The 21,661-nt window shown below is 38.0% G+C and overlaps 2 protein-coding genes and 1 long non-coding RNA gene across 4 annotated transcripts in view; 1 reads left to right on the top strand and 2 right to left on the bottom strand.

Annotated features, from left to right (window-relative positions):
* Window positions 1-2,223: 2,223 nt before the first annotated feature.
* On the bottom strand, window positions 2,224-8,677 carry LOC106044169 (uncharacterized). The gene is made up of 4 exons (XR_007166862.2): window positions 8,536-8,677; window positions 8,121-8,398; window positions 6,832-6,883; window positions 2,224-6,317 (listed from the first exon to the last, which is right to left on the bottom strand). It is a non-coding gene; the product is annotated as an uncharacterized lncRNA (long non-coding RNA).
* Window positions 8,554-17,313, top strand: LOC106044168 (riboflavin kinase). Of its 2 annotated transcripts, XR_010827701.1 has the most exons (5): window positions 8,554-8,770; window positions 9,864-10,015; window positions 10,592-10,664; window positions 11,130-11,232; window positions 11,880-11,911. XR_010827701.1 is itself a non-coding variant. In XM_048073528.2 (4 exons), the coding sequence occupies exons 1-4, from the start codon at window positions 8,805-8,807 to the stop codon at window positions 12,002-12,004; spliced, it is 462 nt and encodes a 153-aa protein (XP_047929485.1). In that variant the 5' UTR covers window positions 8,624-8,804; the 3' UTR covers window positions 12,005-17,313. The 2 variants fall into 2 exon arrangements, 1 of the variants encoding a protein (XP_047929485.1); XM_048073528.2 differs by lacking the exon at window positions 10,592-10,664 and having other exon boundaries at window positions 8,624-8,886; window positions 11,880-17,313.
* Window positions 17,314-19,423: 2,110 nt separating this feature from the next.
* The window catches only part of PCSK5 (proprotein convertase subtilisin/kexin type 5), a 251,048-nt gene continuing 248,810 nt past the window's right edge, over window positions 19,424-21,661 (bottom strand). Inside the window, exon 37 of the mRNA XM_066988258.1 lies at window positions 19,424-20,906. Within this exon, the coding sequence (XP_066844359.1) occupies window positions 20,506-20,906 (401 nt within the window). The 3' untranslated portion in view covers window positions 19,424-20,505. The remainder of the gene's footprint in view (window positions 20,907-21,661) is intronic.

Genomic DNA, 21,661 nt, shown 5'->3' with positions numbered 1-21,661 from the left:
GAGCAGAATAGTTTAAGTCAGAAGGGACCTACAAGTCCAACTGTCAGACTACTTCGGGTTTGACCTAAAGTTAAAATATGTAATTAAGAGCATTATCCAAATCTCTCTTAAACACAGACAGGCGTGTGACATCAATTCCCTCTCTAGGAAGCTTGTTCCAGTGTCTAATTACCCTCTCGGTAAAGAGGCTTTTCCTAATGTCTAGTTTGAGCCTCCCTGGATGCAGCTTTGGGCCATTCCCACGTGTTCTGTCACTAGATACCAGGAAATAAAGATGAGCACCTTCCTCTCCATTTCCTTGGGACGTTGTAGAGGGCAATGAGGTCACACTTCGATACCCTTCTCTCCACGCTTAACAAACCCAGTGTCCTCAGCCTCTCCTTACAGTTTTTACCAGCTTAGTTGCCCTCCTCTGGATGCATTCAAGTATCTTAGCTTTATTTTTATATCATGGAGCCTATAAATGTACACAATACTCCAGGTGAGACTGCATCATTGCTAAATACAGTGGGATAATCACCTCTTTTGACTGGCTGACTATGCTATGTATAATATGCCCACAAATGTGGTTTGGCCTCTTGGCTGCCCCTCATAATGTTACGTTAATGGTAATTCTTACATTAATGGTAATTCTTGCTTCCCTTCTCCTCTGTGGCACACTATTGGAGACAGAGCAGATTTTCCTTTTTCTGAGCAAAGCAATTTTCTTTACAACAATATGCCTTTTCCATATTTCATAGATGTAACAAATTCTGCTAACGTTTGAAAAGCGTAAGGAAAGAAGAATAGGCAGATACAAGAGATCTAAATCTCATTTGCACTACAGCTACTACATGCTTATTGTCTGCAGGCTGGAACTTCAAAGAAAAGATAGCTAACGCTAATATTAAGGTGTTTTTCAGCTACTTGATTGATGTAGATTCTTGATTATAATTGAAGTAAATGCTACTTACTTCTTTAGAATTATTGCTGCCAGTGCTTTCTGAAAACAAGAGCAGCATGCTGAGATGACCTGTGCCTTCCCCAAACAGTCACAGATTGTGCTAGGCACACACAGTGAAGGGAAAAAAAATTGTCACTGACAATCCAGTATGGAGACAAAAGGCCAAATGTAGCTGACATCAGGGCTGCTTACTTGATAGAAACAGAGAAGTGATGGGATTCCCTTACAGTGTCGATGATCTTTTCTGTACTTAGAGCTACTGAGAGCACAATACGACTTAACCGTGCTCTGGGAAGCCAGAGACTTACTATTCTGGCAGAAGACACCACCAAGTGCTGGAGCATAGGCACTGCATGTAGGCTTTGTTAAAGGAGAAGAATCTGCCATGAGACATACTACCCTTTATAGTTTTTTTTTGTTTGTGTGTTTTGTTTTGTTTTTAATGTAGATTAACTTGAAATCCTGTAAAACATTTTTAATGTTTTCTAAAATAGAATTGAAAAATTGAATAAAACTGAACCGAGTCTTCAGGGATAGAAGGACTCAAAATTAATTCCAACTTTTAGGTGACTGTTTCAAACTGAAGATGATCCTGATGATGATAGTGCAGAACGAATGTGCTGGGGGCCACACAGCTTGAAAGGAGACAGGCAGAAAATGGACCAGGGATCCTAGTGAACAGAAATTTGAACATGAGCCAGCAAAGTCCCCTTGCTGTAGAGAAGGCCAATGGTATCCTAGACTGCATTAGGCAAAGTATTTCCAGTGCACAAAGAGAGGTGATCCTTTCCCTCTGCTAAACACCAGTGAGTCCATTCCTGGAGTTCTGTGTCTAGTTCTGGGCTCCCCAGTACAAGGGGAGCTACTGGAAAGAGTCCAGCAAAGGGCTGCAAAGAAGATTAAGGAACTGGAGCATCTCTCCTATGTGGAAGGGCTGAGAAAGATGAGGCTGCTCTGCCTTGAGAGAAGAAGGCTAATGTGGGATCTTCAGAATTTTGACATGCAAAGAACAGGACTTGGGAAATACATGGATAAGCAAGAGTGGTGTAGCCATAGGGACCAAACAGTTCTGTAGATCTGAGACCAGAATAGGCTGGAATGAATAGCAGCAACTGTTCTTATCCTGACTTGCTCAGGAGAGTGATTTTTCTCTAAGAAAATTGTCCCTGTCTGTCTTCTTTAGGCATACTTCTCCAAAGTTGCCAGAACCCCTGGGCAGGGATCTCAGTAAAACCTACCTACGCCAGAGAGATTTCATCTGAGTCTTGCCCAGCAAGTATCTCATAGCAACAAAGTTTGGTCTTTATGATTGCGGCACATAAAAACTGTCTCCAAAGATCTACTGGTATATAATTAAAAAGAGATATTATTTCTTACCTCCCTCTTATCAAACTCTCAGATGATGAGAGAGGTTACCTTCCCTGTGGGATGGCAGAGGTGGTGGAAACTTTGGAGAAAGAGGCTGTGGGAAGGGCAGAGCTTGTCTGTTACATCTCAAGGAATATTGTTGGTTCTTAGCTGTTTTCCTCCAGTCAGATCAGATTCCAGTTACAGGTTCATGAAGTATTAAGGCAGCAGATGACATTCTAACCATAACTTCAAGTGCCTAAGACTTTCTGGGACTTTTAAAATATTTTGCATTTCAAAAATCATTTCAATGGTGGAAAACTGTGATTACATGTATATATGGAATTGACGCTGAGCTGAAATAATACAAGTGTCAGACATACTACCCTACTCTCTTTGCTGGCTTCATACTGTTTCTGAGAAGGATTGCTGTCAGGGGCTGGATGCACTCAGCAGAAGTGAAATGATTGGGTTACTGATTATTTTCCTTATCCTGGTCATCTGTATTCGTCTTGTGTCATACAGTCAACACTGTTCTGCCCTTTTTGGTCATATTCCTTATAGGATATGAAAAATACATTTTGTTTATACAGTCTAGTGAAAGGCTTTGAAGTCACTTCTTCTAAGCTTCATCAGCTACAGATTAGGACATTCATTCAAAATGAAAGGATGAGAGAAGGATAATTCCCTAGGTGCAGTATCTGACAAATCCAGACGGCCTCTTCCCTTTTTGCTGTTCTTCCTCCATCCACCCTGGTTCACACCTCCTCACCAACTTTGAGTACATCTCACCTCTTGAAGTTAACCACAAAACACGTACTGGGAAATTACGGTTCTCTCATTGTGTCACTTAGATTAATTTTTGCTACTATGACACAGTTAAAAAACATGACTTGATGATTGCACTGTAGAAATGAGAAGCAAGTCTGGCATTAAAGTGACTGCCTGGGAAATGAATGACTTCTTCTCTTGCCAGCATCTGTAGCAAGAGCGATGAAAGATGCTTCTGGTATGGCCTGGAAAAGCCTGCATTTTAAACATGAAGGGAAATCTAAACAACGAGGGGAATCAGTCAGGCTCTTCCTGACACGCTAACAAAGCTTCCTAAGTCCCACCTAATTTGGTATCGTCTGCAAACATACTGAAGGTGTGTTCAATCCCCTTGTACAGACCATTGATAAAAATGTTAAGCACAACTGGCCCCACCATTCAGTCTTGGGGCACACCACTGGTGGCTGTTCGCCAGCTAGGTTGAACTCCATTTGCTGTGACTCTTTGAGCCTGTTTGCCCAGCCAGTTCTTCACCAGCAAGCTGTACACCTGTCCAAGCCACAGGCAGACAGTTTCTCCAGGAGAATGTGGGAAACAGCATCAAACAGTTCACTAAAATCCCGGTAGGCAACAGCCTTTCCATCATCTACCATGCGGGTCATCTTATCGTAGATCAGGTTTGTCAGGCAGGACCTGCTCGTCATGCTGGCTGCTTCTGATCACTTGGTTGTCTTGTATGAGCCATGTGATGGTACGCAGGGTGATCTGCTCCATCACCCTCCCTGGTACTAAGGTCAAACTGACAGGCCTGTACTTCCCTGCATCCTCTGCGCCCTTCTTGTAGATTGGAGTCACATTCACCAGCCTCCAGTTAACTATGACCTCCCAGTCAACCAGGACAGCTGGTAAATTACTGCCAGTTAATTGCAGGCTCCTTCTGAAAGACTGCAGACTTTGTCTCTTCAATGCTATGCTCAAGCCTTTCATTTGATTTTCTATGATTTACTGACTGTTTCAAAGCTTTTTTTTCCCATTTAAATTCTAGTTTAATTTATCCTGTCTCCTTTAATTGAAGATATTTTGATGTTTAGTTTTTATAGCAGAAAGGAATAATTTCACAATAAACTGTGTTATATCCTCGTGTTTGCATTTTATTAGATAAACATATATTTTCTTTATAAGTGATTAAACTCATGTGACCTTCTACAAGATGAGCAGCACCTTTGATTTAGTAATAACACATATATTTTTACCCAGTATTCTGGTTCTAACCTTCCTATTTACTTTTTGATGATGTTGCAGAGTTCCAGCTTGATGGTATAACGTATCTAGATAATATAATTCCATGCAATATTCTCTGATATTGCTACTTTCAGAAAGGAGGAAAAGAGAATCCAGTATTGTGAATGCAAAATACTTAACGTCTCACAGGCCTTTGCAGGACTCACAAGGTTAGTCAAGAAACACCAAGTAGTTAAGAAACATTTGCAGATAGTGGTTTTGCCAGTCAGCACAATTTAATTAGCAAAGGAGCAGATTATTCATAAAATGAGTTGATTATTTGTTAAAGGATGTACTATCTCGAGCCTTCTTATCTGAGGGATTTCAGTCAGTGTTGTTATCTACCATACCCTGCTTATCTGACAGTTTTGGTGAAGAAGGTGTTGTATAACCCAAAGGCGTATGAACTCCGTAATCGCCTCATTTGGGCAGAGTTCACAACAGCAGCCTGTCACGCTGCTGCTCTTTCCCTTCTACAGCTATAGTAATAAACCACATCTGTTCTGACCTGATCTAATTTGTAGTCTGTTATTTCTGCAACAGTATCGACACTTTTTTTTTTCCCCCCAGCATATCCAAATAGCTTTAATGACAGTGTAAAACGATGGAGCTGACGCTCATTTTGATATTATTAACATTCTTAACATACAGAATTAGACTCTCATCTTTATTTTGATCTTTCTTTGTCATCAAGCTTTCAACTTGGAATATCATCATACCTTTTTTTTTTTTTTTGTGACATGGTGAAATTTTGTCAATTTTCTCTGAAATTGGCAGCACTTTTGTTAATTTTGATTTTTCACTATGTGGTGCTTTTGCTGTACCTGGCCTGACTTTGTGGGATTCTTGTTTTTATAGCAGGGTTACTGGGATCAGTAAAATACTTTTCAAGAAGTCAGCTATTTTTTAGCAAAATTTGTCCCTCTAGGCAACCTCTCAGTACACCACCTTCATAAACGTACTCTCTACATTATTCCCAAGTAATTACAGAAATGATAGAATACCTTAACTCTGGGAGTTCTATTCTATTACGTCAACTATGAATAACATACATGGACTAATATTTTCCAGTATTGTCCTAAATGGTTGCTGTTCTGCACTTGGCTGCAGGAGGTGACAAAGAAGAGTTCTTTCAGGATCTCAGTAAGAACAGCACAAGAAAAGGCTTAATAAAATAGCTGTTTTAATAAGATAATATAAAAGAGGAAAATATTGAGTAAACCTTATGTCCCCACAGATGCAGGGCACCCCACTTTCAAGCAGCACCAGAAGGAACAAATTCTGTCCTTGGAGTGGACCCGCCTCCCTCCCATGCTGTGGTGGCCTTTTTTTTTTTTTTTTTCCTTGTGTGTGTGTGTGTGTGTGTATGTAAAACCAGAAACATTTATCATCTTCTGACAGGTTGCAAAGTTATCTCTGTCATAACATCCACACCCACACAGCATAGGCCAGCATGGGTCACTCTAGCAGGTTTCATTAGTGTCTACTCATGTTTTCAGCAAGACACCCAGCACGGTCACCTTACAGAGCTGGCAGTGCTGTAAGACGTGCCCTGCATGTGTGTGGAAGACGTGTTGGCAGGAATATTATAAACGTCGAGGTCCTTTCTACAGTGAGAAATTTTCACAGAACCTGTCCTGGTGGTTCAGTCATTGCTTAATGTGTGAACAGGGCTGGAAGGTCAGCCCTTGTCTTTCCAGCATGCTGCTCAAGGTCTTCTGGACAAATTGAGGTAACGCTCAAGGAAGGTAAGAAGAGAATGATGTTAATGAATAATAACACACAAGCAGGAAAAAATATTGCCGACATATGCTTTGCTACCTCCTTCCTCAGTCTCCAGGACCACCATTTTCATCTTCTCTTTCTGATGCTGTTGCTTAGGTGCTGCACCTTTCTACCTTGCAGCTTGAAAATTAATGAGGCTTTTTCAATCTTCTGAGAAGAGAATAGAGGTGAGGGGCCATGCAGCCTATTCCTGGACAAAAGAAAGCCTGCACTGATGACACATGACACCTGCTCTCTTTTCTTTATTCTGGTTTCTATGGTTACGTGTACAGTAGAAAAATACTTTGGGACTTTTCACTAGCGACAATAGCTGTAAAAATACATTATCAGTACAAAGCAGTTCTTTTTCAGCTCTGTGAAATAGTGCCTGAGTCTTCTAACTGCAGGTATGAGCTATCGAACTGCTTTTCTTGAAACATATTTGTGACTAAAATTCAACTGTACTTCTTGAAGAAATACTTAAAATTTGAATACAGGTGATTAAATTCTGCTTATGTAAAATCCACCTTCCAATCTGAACTAAGTACAATTTATATCAAAAGAAAAATATGCATCAAGGATTAATAATTTATAGCTGGATCACAGTGACCCATCACTTCTGAGAAAGACTATTAACATAACAATTATTTGACTGGATGAGATATAAGTCACCAGTTATACTTCCAAGAAACTACTAACCATGTGATTCTTAAGCAAATATTTACCTTATTCTTAAGATCTGTTCTATTGTGAACATTGTAAAATGTATGCCCAAACCTGCAGATATTGAAAAAGAAAAGATCGGAGGATGGCACCTTGTGGACATCACAAGAACATAAGGTTTTGTTCTGAAAAGTTGTATTCGTAAAACAAAACAAACTAAAATAACAAAAGAAAACAGAAGAACACAAGTGTACATTTGCTTATATACAGACAATTACCAAAGCTACAATTCATTATTGCCTGGAAGAAACAAAACATGAACAATATAAACATATCTGCTTCACATGTTTATTTTGCTGTACATCTGAAATAAACTAAAAATTCTGTGGGCCAGAGTGTCACAGTGTCAACTGTTATAGTCCACCCTTAGTTAGGCAACTAAATAACACCTTCTTGATTTGGTCTTAATACCCAAGATACCTTCATTACTAAATTCACTAGACAAAACTTTTTGTAACATTTTCTTCTCCATGCTGTCAGACAGAACAGAATGTATGCACCACTAGTGTATTATTCCTTCCAATTTCCCTTCTTTTATATATACTACCACTATTATTTTTTTTTCAGCTGCAGTTACATAAACAATGATTCTGCAAGTGAGTCAGAGGTACTCAAACTGAAGTAATGAATTAAAATGTTAACATTAAATGCACAGTGGGGGACTGGGATGAGTGAAAAGAAAATAGGAAGATGGGTAAATTTGAGGTAGAATTGTTTTTTAGAATAATTTTGGCCTTAATCCTATGAAGCAATTAGTGCCTACAGAGCCTACGCATGCATTCACTGTTTTGTTTTGTGAGAGAACCAGTTTGTCAAGAGAGTTCCCCATCATCAGAATGCACTGTTTACAGGCTGCTTAGACTGCCATTAGGTATGGGCATGTCATAAGTACTTAGCTGATTTTTTACATGGAAAAGCCACCTACCAGATTTCGAGCTAACTCTGGAGACGTTCTTGTAACTAGGTATATAAAACTGGCAAAACTAGTAACTGTGCTCTGCATGAATTGTGAATTCACTTTAAGGACTCTGGTGATATTTCAAAATACACATGCACTTTTACATCAATGTGGTTGTGTGCACTGTAGCCGCCTTGCTAGAAGTCCAGAACCTATTTAGCATACATACCACTGATACAAAAAGACAAGCTTAGGCTGTCCACTACGTACTGAAGGGGAAATATGCACTTCCATCTGCTATTTTGAATAGAACACCAGCAATTCAATCTATTTCACCTGGATAAGAAAATAACGTTATTCAGCTAAGCGTATAAAAGCAGTTTAGCAACAAACCTACAACATGAAGAGGAACTGGAATCAGCAAATGAAAGTAGAGAAATGCCGAGTTGGCCTGTGCGTTCAGAGCGCGGTGTGAACACAGGACGGGCATCTGTCTTAACGCATTTTCCAAGAGGAAATGCCTACAGTGGAGGGTGATGCATCACAGGAGCAGAAATGATTTCCTTTTAATAAGCAGCAACAGCTTGTCGTAATTACGTAACAAAAATCTTTTTTTTTTTTTTCCACAGATTTTCCCAGGCGTCTGCCGTATACTGACGCAAGGCGATTTTCTGAAAGAAAAAAAAAAAAAAAAAAAGAAGGGTAAAAAAGGAACTGCAAGGGAAGAACCGCTCGCTATTTCGTTTCCAAGCGCCGGTGAGGAGCGCACGGCGCAGCTTTTCAGGTGGGAGGGCGGACGAGGCACCACCTCCAGGGGCTGCCGCCGATGCTTGATTTTTGGGGTACAAAACCCGGCCGGGCAGAGACGCCCCCCCCCCACGTCAGCAGCCCGCTTTCTGGGCGCTACTTCCCCCCGTCAGGCCGCAGGGGGGCGGCGCCCAACGGCCGCCCAACGGCCGCCCAACGGCCGCCCAACGGCCGCCCAACGGCCGCCCAACGGCTCGGCGGCCTTCTGAGCATGCTCAGCAGTGGCGCCGTCCTCGGTGAGGCGGCGGCGGCGGCGCGGGCGGTCCCGGCATGGGGCCGCTGCCGTTCGCGTGCCGCGGGGAGGTGGTGAGGGGCTTCGGCAGGGGCTCCCGCCAGCTGGGCGTCCCCACCGGTGAGGGCCGGCGGGCCGCGGGGCTTTTCGTCTGGCACCTTTATTTATTTGTTTTTTTTTCCTCTCTTCTCCCTTTTCTGCGTTGTTTAGAGCCTCGTTCCTTACGTTTACTCTTCTGTTAAACTCTTTTTTTTTTTTTTTTTTTTTTTGGACTTGCTGAAAGGCGACCACGGGCAGCGAGACCCCGAAACAACGCCTCCTGTGGCGGCCTCGGTGGCTGGGGGCCCCAGGCATCTGTTAATAGATCAATCTGTTAATAGAAACCTGGCCTTTCTGTTCTGTCTGTATGAGATGCTGGTGTCACCGAGCTTGCGAGGGAAGTTGTTACGGCTTGTGAACTACGACAGAAATTCACTAGCTGAAACCTCTCTAAAATCTGCTTGAAACCTTGCACGAAGAGCTGTAGCTAAGCGTGAAGGAAGTTAAGTGGGACAGCTGTGATGGGAGGAGAGTCTTAGTTTCATTCCCTTCAGTCAGGAAAAAAAAAAAATTAGATTCATAATTTTCTAAGAAAAACCCCAATTGTGGATACCCTAAAAGGCAGCCAGAAAATTTTGACAGGTGACTAAAATCATAAAAATTGTGCAAACAAGTTACTTACTAGAAAAATAATTACACATAAATAATTCTAAGATGCCACTTGAGAGTGCAGAAATAACTTGATTCATCTGCTCTTCGACCATATAATAGCAGTGACATTTCTAATAGTGAAATGCCTTCATAATGGCTATTTTAGTTTATTTTAACTGTAGAGTAGAACGGATATAACAATAAAATAGGAGATATAATGACTGGTATTGGTACAGGGACTACGTTTTATGAAGTTGTTTTATCATTTATAATTTGCAAATGGCACATTGTATCACAATCATCATCGGTATTCTGTTCGCAAGTAGCATGTTGGCGGAGCTTGGCTTTTAAGTGTTTGAGAATTCTGTCATGCTCACATAAATGTACACTTTCTAAAATTTTTGCAGCTAACTTTTCTGATCAAGTAGTCGAAAGCTTTCCATCCGATATCCCTACTGGTGTATACTATGGATGGGCCTCTGTTGGAAATGGAGATGTGCATAAAATGGTTTTGAGCATAGGATGGAATCCTTTCTATAAGAATATTAAGAAATCAGTGGTAAGAATTTTGCTTTGTGTGGTACTTTGATTATAATAAGGGAACCAGACATTGACTTTGAATAAGATGAGCAGAATTTGGTCCATAAACGAGCCTTAGAAATTCCGTTTGCTGTTAGAAATGTATTTGGTATCCATCTCATGTATTTGTATTCTGAAAAGCAAGTAGTCTCAGTAACCAGAGAGCATGCATCTGTAGATAAATAAAATTTATTATACGTTGTGTCTTCCATCATTACTTAAATTCTTCTGAAATGAATTTGTATTTCCAAAGTGGTGGTTGCTTATTGTTTTCATAGCTAGATAAACATAAGTTTAAAATACAGTATCAAATTTAATGGTTATGAGAATCTTAGAATGACCTAGGAAATACTAATATATTGTCCTCTGCAATCCATCCACATTTTAAATAAGAAATTTGGGGTCATCTTAATTTGTAGTGGTTTTTTGTTAATCTTTCTCTTAAATGGTAGAAGACATAGATGTGCTATGACTTAATATACAGAGTCAAGGTCCGAAAGTAGTAACAGGATGGAATTAAAATCCTGAACTATGCCATCTGTGTTCTTCTTGTCAGGTTCTTGTGCTTTTCCTGAGTCTTGCAGAACTTGCTTTTAATTGCTAATTCTTGGAAGCAATTTTGTTTCAATGTGAGTCTCTGCTTTACTGTCCTCACTCCTTTTATAATTTTAACATTCAGTTCCTTTGAAAGCTAGCCGTGAAAGCTTTCTTTAAACAATTTCAACCAAATTCATTACAGTTATTTGGAATCATTAGTCTAATGATCAAATTTAAATGTTGTTTATGATATGTGGCTTTCAAAGCCTTACCTCTGTGATAAGGGATGGAATGTTTTTCCTGAATGTTTTTGTTGTTTTTTAACATTCTGTTACTAAGTGAATAAGTTTTCTTAAATGCTATACAAAGTACAACTCTCCCTCCTAACATAATCAAAGTCTCTAGCCTCTTAATCATTATACGTGTTAGACTATCTCAGTTTTCCTGATGATGTGTGAGAGAATTTGAATTAAAGATGTTAGATGAGCATCCTTGCAACAAGGGGAAAAACTCAATTCTCCATGATAATTGTCAACGTATTTTTTTTTTTTTTTTAGGAAACTCACATTATCCATAATTTCAAAGAAGACTTTTATGGAGAAATTCTCAGTGTAGTCGTTATTGGATATATTCGATCAGAAAAAAACTTTAACTCTTTAGGTCAGTATTACAGGTTTCTATTAAGCTAATGTTTTATTTGTCGTATTCTAGCATATTGAAAATACTGTACCATCATTCTCTGTCTTGTCTTCAGAGTCAGCTGTTTTATGTCTTAATCTTTAACGTTTCTGTAAAATATTTTTTGTAAGCTGAATCTGCTAATATATCCATTGAATATATATATAATTTAAAAAGCAAATCAAATTCAATTAAGGAACAAAGCTGCAATTGTATCAATACTTACGTGTGTGTAATGACTATTTGACTCGAGCCTGATAACTGTGTGATCTTGCCAGTTGTCTGAGGTTTAATTCTAAAGTGATGTGGCTGTCATAAAAGCATTTGTCTAGCACGTCCATTCCTTTTTAAAGTGGTTTGTGAAATTCTGTTGACTTTTTTGCTAAAATGCCTTGAAACAATGGAAGGGTAGTGCTTGGAGTATTGAAAAGTTAAAAAGTTAAAAACAAAGCATTTTAAAAACAAAGATAATGTTGCCTTTATTACTTTGTAGTAGTAATTATGTATTGCCTCTGATTATTTTCTGGTATTCTGTGGTGCGCCTTATTTTCACTTGCTATTCTATACTCAGAATCCAGATCAGCTTTTAAATATTGTTATTATGTGTCTTTTTTTTTTTCCTTCCCCAGAGGCACTCATTTCAGCAATTAAGGAAGACATTGAAGAGGCAAAAAGACAACTAGATTTACCAGAACATCTTAAACTCAAAGACGATTTCTTTCATCTGCTAGAAGGGAAAATAGTAAACCACTGAGAAAAACTTTTTTTTTTTCTCTCATGGACCTCGTTTCTTTGCCTGGCCATGTATCATTTGATATATGACTTAGACCTGTACTAGGTCTTCCTGGGATGAAGTTAATTTTCTTTGTAACAGCTTGTATTGTGCTGTGTTTTTGATTTGTGACCTAACGCCCTAAAGTTTTATCTGTTCCCGAACAGTGTTTGCACAGTGTCAAGGCCTTCTGTTCCTCACTCTGCCCCCTCAGTGCATCCGCTGGGGCTGCGCAAGAATTCGGGAGGGGACACAACCGGTCAGATGACGCAAACTAACCAAAGAGATATTGCATACCATGCAGTGTTGTGCTCTACCATAAAATGGAGGGAGGGTGGAGATTCAGGAAGGTTAGCCATCTTTTGCTTGGGTGCTGGCTGGACATTGGCCTGCCTGTGGGAGGCAGTGAGTGATTAACTTCACATCATTTCATTTCTTTTTCTTATTCCACTTCTTTCCTTATTAAATTGTCTCGACCCATGAGTTTTCTTGCTTTTGCTTCTCCTTTCCTCCTCCTCTTTGCGCTTACAGCAGTAGATGGAACTGAGCGAGTGTCTGTGTGGTGCTTGGCTGCCTATTGGGGTTAGCCCACAGCTGCCTGTTTGGGTGATTGTGGTCAGACCTGAACACTAAAACCACACAAGATTTAAGTTTTCTTGTGTTGAATGGTCACTGAACTAGTCATGCAAAAGGAGAAAGCTATTGTAGTAGGTCCTTATAGATAAATTGTTAACCCGTTATTATAAGTCATTTAGAGATCTTAGCCCATGTGGAGCGTGACCAGAGTTAATTACCTCTACTGACTCTAAGGTGTGAAGAGTTAAAAACATCAAAGAAGATTGTCAGTTTTCACATAAAGAATATTACTCTAAATTTATTTCCCAAATTTATGTCTTTGTATCTGGCTTTTAGCTAGCAGCTTCGAAATATGTAATATTGAGACAAATGTTGACCTCTTGTGCCTGAAGCCATTGATTCTATAACAGTAACAAGAATGATTCACAATTGCTCTTATTTTTTGATATGCTATATATTTCATAGTTGAAATTATTTATTGTAGCCTTAATTGAAATAGAGGAAGTCTTTCTATTACTGAGTTACTGGAATGTCAAATAAAAGCTTCTGCCTAGTTGAATGTACATGTGGCAATGCATGACACGCTTAGTTTTCTTCTGAGGAAGTATTTCACTAAAGTTCAGAGAATGAATGACAGGGAGAAAGTTGATTTATGTCAAAGGTTTCAGGCTCAAAGGCTAAAGAACCAGTTTAACAATATTTCTAAGGCAGGGAAGGGAACCAAAGGCAACTGCATTTTAGTTGCTGTTGGTAGCTACTTTAGATAAGGAGAGTTCTTGGGTTCATTATACTGACAGCAATAGGGTGGGCTTAAAAGATGAGGTTAGAAAGTAAGGCACAGGAAAGTCCCTTCAACCCTCTCTGCTAAGTGCAGGTATAATCCAAACTTTTCACTGTAGATCAGTGAAAGTCTTTGGAGATTCGTAGACTACTGTATGAACATTTCAGTAGGTACTCAGTATTTATTACAAGTCATGGTGGCCTTTCCCACTCTGAAATGTTTGTACAAGCAAGTAAGTGCAGGGTATGTTGTCAAAATTGGTTGTAACTTGGAAAAAATCTGTTAACACATACACTTACTTTGAAGCGCCCACTGTATTTGGAAGCCTGTGCTTCTAGATCTACTTCCCCCACTCTCTAGCAGAACTTCCTGAATTTCTTCCTTGTCCCACCTTACTTTGATCCTGTATTTCATTCTAACATTTCAGAGAGCTTGGATGAAGTAGACTTAGCAGGTCTCTGCTAGAACCCTGTCAGCGTGCCAGGGTTCTAGTTCCACTTCATAGTATTTAAATTTCAGCCAGTATCCTGGGATATTTTGGAAAAGACCTTGAGCAACTCAAGGAATCTTTATAGCTGTGTAGGACTTAAGCAGAAGCTTCATCATTAAAAGGAATTGCTCATCAGTCCTGCTGATGGCAAGGTAGAAGGGACACACCTCTTGAGGGTGGAAAGAATCATTTCCATAAAAGCACTTACTGCAATAAACAAAGCAGCATTTTGGCCTATGTTGCTAAGGTTGTTTATAAATTTAACTCTCCAAAGACACTGACAATTTTGTCTTAGCTGTTGCCTGGACGTTTTCAGTGCACTTTAACTTTCTTAGGAGGAAAATGTTAAAAAAAAATAAAAATCTGCTGTCAGAAATGCTTTTTATTTAAAAAAAAAAAGAACAAACAACAACATAGATTTACTGTATTGCATGTTGGAAATCTCTACAAGAATTGTCTTGAAAGTGATAGTTGTTTTTTTTTCCACTTTAAAATAGAGATGTGATGAGGGAGAATTTTTTTTACCACATGTAGGAAGATATTTTTGAGTTTGTAACGATGCCAAGGTCTTATTTTACGTTTTACTTTCTGAAGGAGCAAATAGTAGCCATGCTAATCAATGAAATGTGTTGTCAAGAACATAAAGAATAAATCTTTTTTCACTGTAGTATTACAGCTAAGCTCATAGCTGCCTTTTTATTTTTTATTTAATTTTTTTAATTTAATTAAAATCAAATTTTTAAATTAAATTTTAAAATTAAAATGATTATTATTAAAATTAAAATTTAAAATTATTTTTTAAAATTAAATTTTATTTAATTTTATTTAATTTATTTTTTTTGCCACTGATTTTTTGTGTTTATGGTGGAAACCCTGGTACCTTAAGCTGGTTGTCTTAGTAACACTATTCTGTAAGTGCTAATGAGTGCTACTGTACAAAATTCATTTCATCATTTGCTTTCAGAGAGCAGTCCCAAAAGGAAGGTTTGAAAAACTTAAGTTGCTCGCAGCTCTCACTTAAAGTATGAAGAATGTTAACAGTGAACTAGTAAACTAGTCTTTGCACATTTGTCTTCATGTTAGAGAAAATGTAATTGCATTCATTTGGTTGAATATATATATCCATGCATTATTTAAGATCAAATGTTGTATTCCTGTTCAATACATGATCTCCAGTACTGTATAACTTTATGAAGGGTTATATTTTTCCACTGTGTGCAAATAACTATTTAAATTTATGTTGTAGCGCTGTACTATTAATAAAAGAATGTAATTAAGAACCTTGTAATGCTGCTTATCACAGATGTTCTGATTGATTGTATTGTGATGCAAATCATTTCTGCATATTCTTTAGCATATACTGAAAGAGGTGCTGCAGAGCTCTTTCATTATGCTCCTTAAACATCTTCCAGTGTCAAGGGGGGAAAAATGTTCATCTTGCTTATAGGCTTGCTGCTACAATATTTATGTTTGAGATGTTTGCAGTTTTTATATATAAGGTAATACACGAGCACCAAGTGAAACATAAGGATCACTGAAATTGTTGGAGTTCAAGCAATACAAGTATTTCTGTAGCTTCAAATACTTTTTTTTTTTTAAAGCCTTTTTTTTTTCCTGCATTTTAAATTGACTGTTGCCTCCTGAAGTCTATTCCTGTTGTGAAATTGAGTTGCTAATCTGGGAACGTCAGTATCAGAAGTTTTTTCAAATGTACATGTGAGATAATGGTCTTACTTGGATGACTGTGGCATTAAACAGTCTGAGGTCCTAACAGCCTAAAAACCCCAGGCTTAGCAGTTGTTAAATCGGACCATGCCTTTGTGTTTTGAAGAAAATAAGGGAGCAAAGTCTGGAATAGTTGATCATACAGGCTTCTTGTATAGCTTGTATATTTTGAATTGGGAATTTGAGATCCTTGAAACAGGTATGAAGCCTGTATTCAGCTGGTATCCTTTTTACTTTGAGAGATTCCCTATGTATACGGTATGACTTTGTCTAAAACTAATTGAAAATGAATAAATCATATTTATGTACTTATTTTAAGGTATAAAAGGTAAATATTGTGTTAAAATTATTACTAATCTGAATAACATGCATTTTCAATAACTGTTACACAAATGTTGTGAACATAGAATGTCAAACAGTTTTCCAGATGAATACAATGAATTAATTCAAATGCTAGAAAGTATCATTAGTAGCGTTCCCGCTAGAGAGTGATACTTGTGATTTCTCATTTACTGAAATTTTTGCAAGCTCTTTTGCCACATCTGTGTTGATAAATTGTACTGAGCCGAAGGAGGTGGGAAGTTAAAGATGTGTCTCATAACTCTGGTTAAATACAATAATCACAAAACTGCAGTAGGTGAACTTCGAAAGTTTGCCCCAAGAGACACTGTACTACTTTGATGTCTTTGATACCTTGATATGTTGATAACTTTGGTATCCTTAGACAGCTGTTTTTAAAGGACTATATGGAGCAAATAGCTTTTTGAATTCTTATTTTGCCTCCAGCAATTCTTAGAAATAGTTTATTCAACTTCTAATCTGTAAGAATCACTGCTGTGGTTTATAATAAAGGTTATTGCTAGTATTGCTGTTAAATATTTTTTCTGTTTAAGGAGGCTTCTGACAAAAACTTGGCTCCTATGATGTGTTCCTGTGCCAAGCCTAGCACAGTTACGTTTCATAGTCCTCTGTAAGTCCTTGTAAGCGTGATTGCCTAAAAGGTTAGACCAACGGGAACAAGTGTTCAGAAATTATTCAAACTAGTTAAAGTGTCTGAAAACAACCCCTCTTTTTTTGTGTTCTTTATGTAGGACTTAACGGAGGTATGTCCTCAGAACGCTGTAACCTCAAAATAGATTTGTCTTTATCCTTTCTTTCAAAATTTAAAACTGCTTGGTTCTTTTAGAAGTCAGATGGAAAGAGTTGAGTCCTTTTCTTACGTTCTTGTTCACTTGTTTAAACATTCATCTGGGTCAGGGCAAAAGTCCATTGCTACAGTTGAAACCTCTATCTTAACACACATCAATCTGTCTCTGGTCTCTTGGGGAAGAGTTCCTCTCATGCTTTTATGCTGTTAGTATGTAGACCTTTATTTAACCTCTGTGTGACATCCCTGCATTCCCATCAGAAAAGAATGTAATGTGGTATGGGTGTGCCATAAGGATTGCTTTTTGGATTAGATGCAGGGGAGTTTTCATTGTAGTTTGGTATATGTCAGGGGTTATGCTGTTCTACCAGCTCCGTGTGTTGACCAGAGGCATGGATTTAAATGTTAAATCCTTAAGCACCTGCATTCAGGTTTTTGTTTAGTACCTGAGCAGTGTAATTTCAAAGCATTCAGTTGTTCTACTAGTCATTTTCTGGAAATGAAGTTTGAGATTAAAAAATATCAAATTGCCTTCAGAATTATTTTCCAATAAAAGTGGTCTATATAGTTTTTGTTGTTGTTGTTTTTTTTCCGCCCCGATTTGCTTGTATTTTTCTGAAGGGAGAAGAAACACAAGGTTGTACTTGATAGTGTGATGGTTAGAAAACATGCATTGTCTACTGCTCCAGGAGAGTATTTGGATAGACTTGTGACCTACTCACTGCTTTTTCTGCTTTTTCTGCTTTTTTTTAATGGACTAGGATCTTACAAACATTGCTGACAATGGCAGAGACTGTATCATTAATTACATAACTTAGGGTACTGACTTTTATGTATTTATTGGTTATCTTCTACTAGGACTGAGAATTTTTTTTTTTTGGTGGATCAGAGTATCCAAGTGCTCAATATGTTTTTCTGCAAAATTTTTCTGAGGTTTGTGGTTGGCTTGCTTTCCCATAGTGCTTTTGTAGGTAAGTAATTAATGAAGTGCTTTTAAACTGTTAGAATATTTGTCTGTTCCTCATCAGGAGCGTCTTGTTACTCAAAGTTCAGGCTTGAAACTCCACATACACATTAAGATGTTACGGGGAGATGAAAAATCTGTAGTTAGTACTGGTCTATTCTGCCTCCTGACCACAACCCAACTTCTAACAGTTACTTATGTGATTGAGTTTCTTGTTTTCATTTCTATCTTTAGCTCAAAATTCCAGTGTGAGTCCTCAGCCAGTTGTGCAATTGTCATGTAAGACCCAGGAGTAAATGTGTGGTATACCATGAAAATGTAGTCTGGTCAGGGAATAGCCTGTAGAGAAGGAGTCTTGGGACCTAAGACACTTGAACTCCTCCAATCCACTTGCCTTCACTTCCATTCTAGCAAAAAATCAGGATGAAGTCATGGAAGAGAAAACTTTTTCCTATTTACATGTACTCTGTGGAAAGGGGGTGGGTAAAGAACACTGGTAACATACACCTTCCTTTGAAATCAAATTGCTGGATTACATGAGGGGTAAGTGGCTTGTAAAACTATATAGGAGATACAATTTTTACAAGGTCTTGTGGAAAGAACTTTACTACTGATAGAGTAATGAGAAATAGTTGCCTAGCAGAAAGGCAAATAAAATACAAGTAATCAGAGAAGAGTGAAGGACTTCAGAAACTCCATGGATGAATGAGAAGGGCAAAGAAGAAGGTAGAGAGAAAACAAAGGCCTTGAGAAGGAAAGAAGGCTTGAGAAGCAAGAAAGAGAGAAGTTTAAGCAAAGATAACAGAATTGAGGTGGATTAAAAGAAAATTAATTAGGGAAGAGTTGGATGAAAAACATCCTGTAGCAGCTTTGTGTTTTGAAATATATTAGTAAGAAAAATGTTCCAAGAGAAACTCGGGTGGAGGAGAACATAGGAGAAAGAGCTGGCTTTGTGGTTTATTTGCATTTTTAACCATTCAGGATAATTTTAAATAAATGAAACTTTTCTCATAAAAATGATAGAGATGTTACTGAGATCCTGTGCAAAAAATGCTTGCTATATCTAGCAGAGTGATTTCGAACTGCTCAGGTGTAGTTAGGTTTAAGCCTTTGAAACGTGATGGGGAAAGTTCAGGTATTCAAAGCAAATTCCTACAATTGTGTTACATAAATCATTAATAATAGCAGCATATTGTTAATCCAAACAAGATTAGAGAGCAGGATTAAACAAAGTTTTTCTTTTAATGTGACCTTTCAATCTGATTTTTCACTTTTTACCTTTTTTTTTTTCTTCAGAATTTCTCCAGAGAAAAACTTAACTTCAAGTGACAAATAAGATGCATCTTTCTAAAGTACCTTACTGTTGTAGAACTTTTGATAAAGAAAAGTCCATTTTTGGGGGGCTTTTGTGAAAGGACATGACTTTGAATGCCTCTCTCTTACTGAAGGTGCAATGATTAAAAGATTAAATTCAAAGTGGAGACAATCGACCTGTCCTTAGAACCTTGAACTTAGAGATGGAAAGATCCTGGGGTTTTTAGAAATACCTTCTACAAAAAATACCTTTTAGATATCAATCCACAATTATTAAGTATTCTTGCACAATTCATTTGTAAACACTAACAGTAATTGAATTACAGATCTGGAGCTGATTCTTACTGGAAGTCTAAAGGAGCTCAGAGAGAGAAACTTGACAAATAACAGCATTTTCAAGATGGTTTTGTTCAAATAATTTATTTTTTCACAGTAAAGGGCCATGAAGAGCATCCTTTTCTCTAGTACAATGCATCACATTTCTGTAGTGATTGAAAAAAAAAAAAATCACATTGCTGTGTTACTTTAAATTACATTTCTAAATAAGTACGAATTATCCCCTTTGCTATTGTCTGACCGTCCTTGAGGCATTTACAACAGAAATGGAAAAGTTGCTTGACTAAACAGTTTAAATCTCTTGTAGCTGAGAAGTTAGATGAAAGACAGAAGGAAACCTATTTTGTCTATGCTTATAGACCATATTTCCTTTTGCAGTAAACCAAGAAGCCTGTGTGTACAACAAATGATTATTTAACAAACACTGTAGTAAAGATTAATCAGAGGTTGATATATAAAACATTTTAGGTTTTTTTTTCTCCTCATACAAACTGCGACTGCAGTGAAGTTACCTGTAGTAGTTACAATTGCAAGACTTAAAAATCATGTTATAGATGCACAGTTTCACTGGGAAGTATGTTCCAAGATTATAAGGAGAAACGTGTTGGCTTTGAGCAGTGCAGATGTACCAGATGATATCAGCAAAGAGAATCTGGCTAAAATCAGGAAACTTGCATATGCTATTACAGATTGCTACACAACTACAATCACAATGTAGTAAACTACTGGCACCCTACCACAGTGACATTTGTCATGTAGATAAATAAGACTATCTTGTTCATATCTGCACATTTTTAGTAGAGAGTGGCAAAGTTTGCAGAAAGTGTGTATGCACAGTTTGGATGGGTGTTTGTGTTTGTTGTGATGCGCACACATACACATTGGGAAAGGATTTGCTGTCCATGCAAATGCACATAAATGTAATCTCCTCACCAGCCTACATCTGGAGTGTTCCTTAAAAGCCTAACAAGAATTTCTGTAAAGCTTCAGGAAAAAATGTTTTTAGAAATCATTCTGCTCTCACAGTAATTGTAAGCTAAAGTCTTAAGATCAGCATGAAAAGAAGTAACTAAACATACTTAACTAAAATGCTGTAATTTAATAGGAAAGGCAGCAGAGCAGAGCAGAAAATCTGTAAGTTAGTAGAGAGTTATCTAAATGAATAACTTTCATCATCATATTCAAGCTCATCTTCATCGTCCTCCAAAAGTCCATATTTAAATTTACGATACACTGTGCCATCCTGGCCCATATATACAATATCATCTTCTTCATCATCATCTTCAAAGTCTCGATCTCTGTACTCAATCACTTGATCTTCCTGATAGCTCGTGGTCTCACGGTAGTTGCTCATGTAAGAAGGAAGGACTTTGGAGTGATTTGTCAGCTTCTCGTACCCACCTTTCTTGGCAGCATGTCTTTTGGATTTTGATTTTCTCCAGATGACTACAATGGCTCCAATGACAAGGAGAAGCAAAATTGAGGTAATGACAAAGAAAGAGGTTTTGCTTTTGCTTGCAGGTGGTCGAGTGGTCCGCAATACACAATCATCTGACAACAGCAATAAAATAAAAAAGAGTAAATGAAGTTGTGTGTGTACATGTGTAACGGGGTGGGGTTGGGTATCTCTTTTAAAAGACCCAGTACAACATTTAGGCCTGCTTACATTTTAAAATGTGTTTGGCTAAATACCTTACCTTTTCAGTACCACAATTATGTTCTTCTAGCTGTGATGGTATGAGGAGGTAAGTAAGGCTGTTGGGACAGCTATATTTCTTTATTAGATTAGGAGTAATCAGAAAGAAGCAGAAATGCTAATAGGCACACAAACACAAACCTACTCCCTAAGCCTAGGCAAGAAACATAGCACCCCCCTGTTATATTTATGCTTTTTAACTTTCTGGCAGCTAGGATGACTTAATGACAAGTTGTGTACCCTGACTGTTTTTCAGAATTGTATCAGTTTGGTCTAGTGAAAACATTTTTCCAACCTACAGGTTGTCCCTTGTATGAAATGCTGTAGCTATTTAGAAGTCAACGGTGTGATTTTGATATGATGAGCTTAGAATGGGTCCATGCAGTTTGCTATCCACTGAAGGAAGCATGTCCCAGTCAACTGTTTCATGAAATGCTTGGCCATTTGGCACAATAGGTGAGAGTAACTCCCACGCCAGTTGCAATTGCTGTTATTTGGGTAAAGCATTTCTATTCTAATGATGGAGCAGTAGAAATACACGAGGTAATTACAGTGCATTTTTGCTGTTTTTCACTTTTCATTCTAAGCGTCAGTCTAAATTTTTTCCATT

Source organism: Anser cygnoides, chromosome Z, assembly GCF_040182565.1.
Source record: "Anser cygnoides isolate HZ-2024a breed goose chromosome Z, Taihu_goose_T2T_genome, whole genome shotgun sequence".
Classification (NCBI taxonomy): domain Eukaryota; kingdom Metazoa; phylum Chordata; class Aves; order Anseriformes; family Anatidae; genus Anser; species Anser cygnoides.
This window is presented reverse-complemented; position numbering and strand designations above follow the sequence as displayed.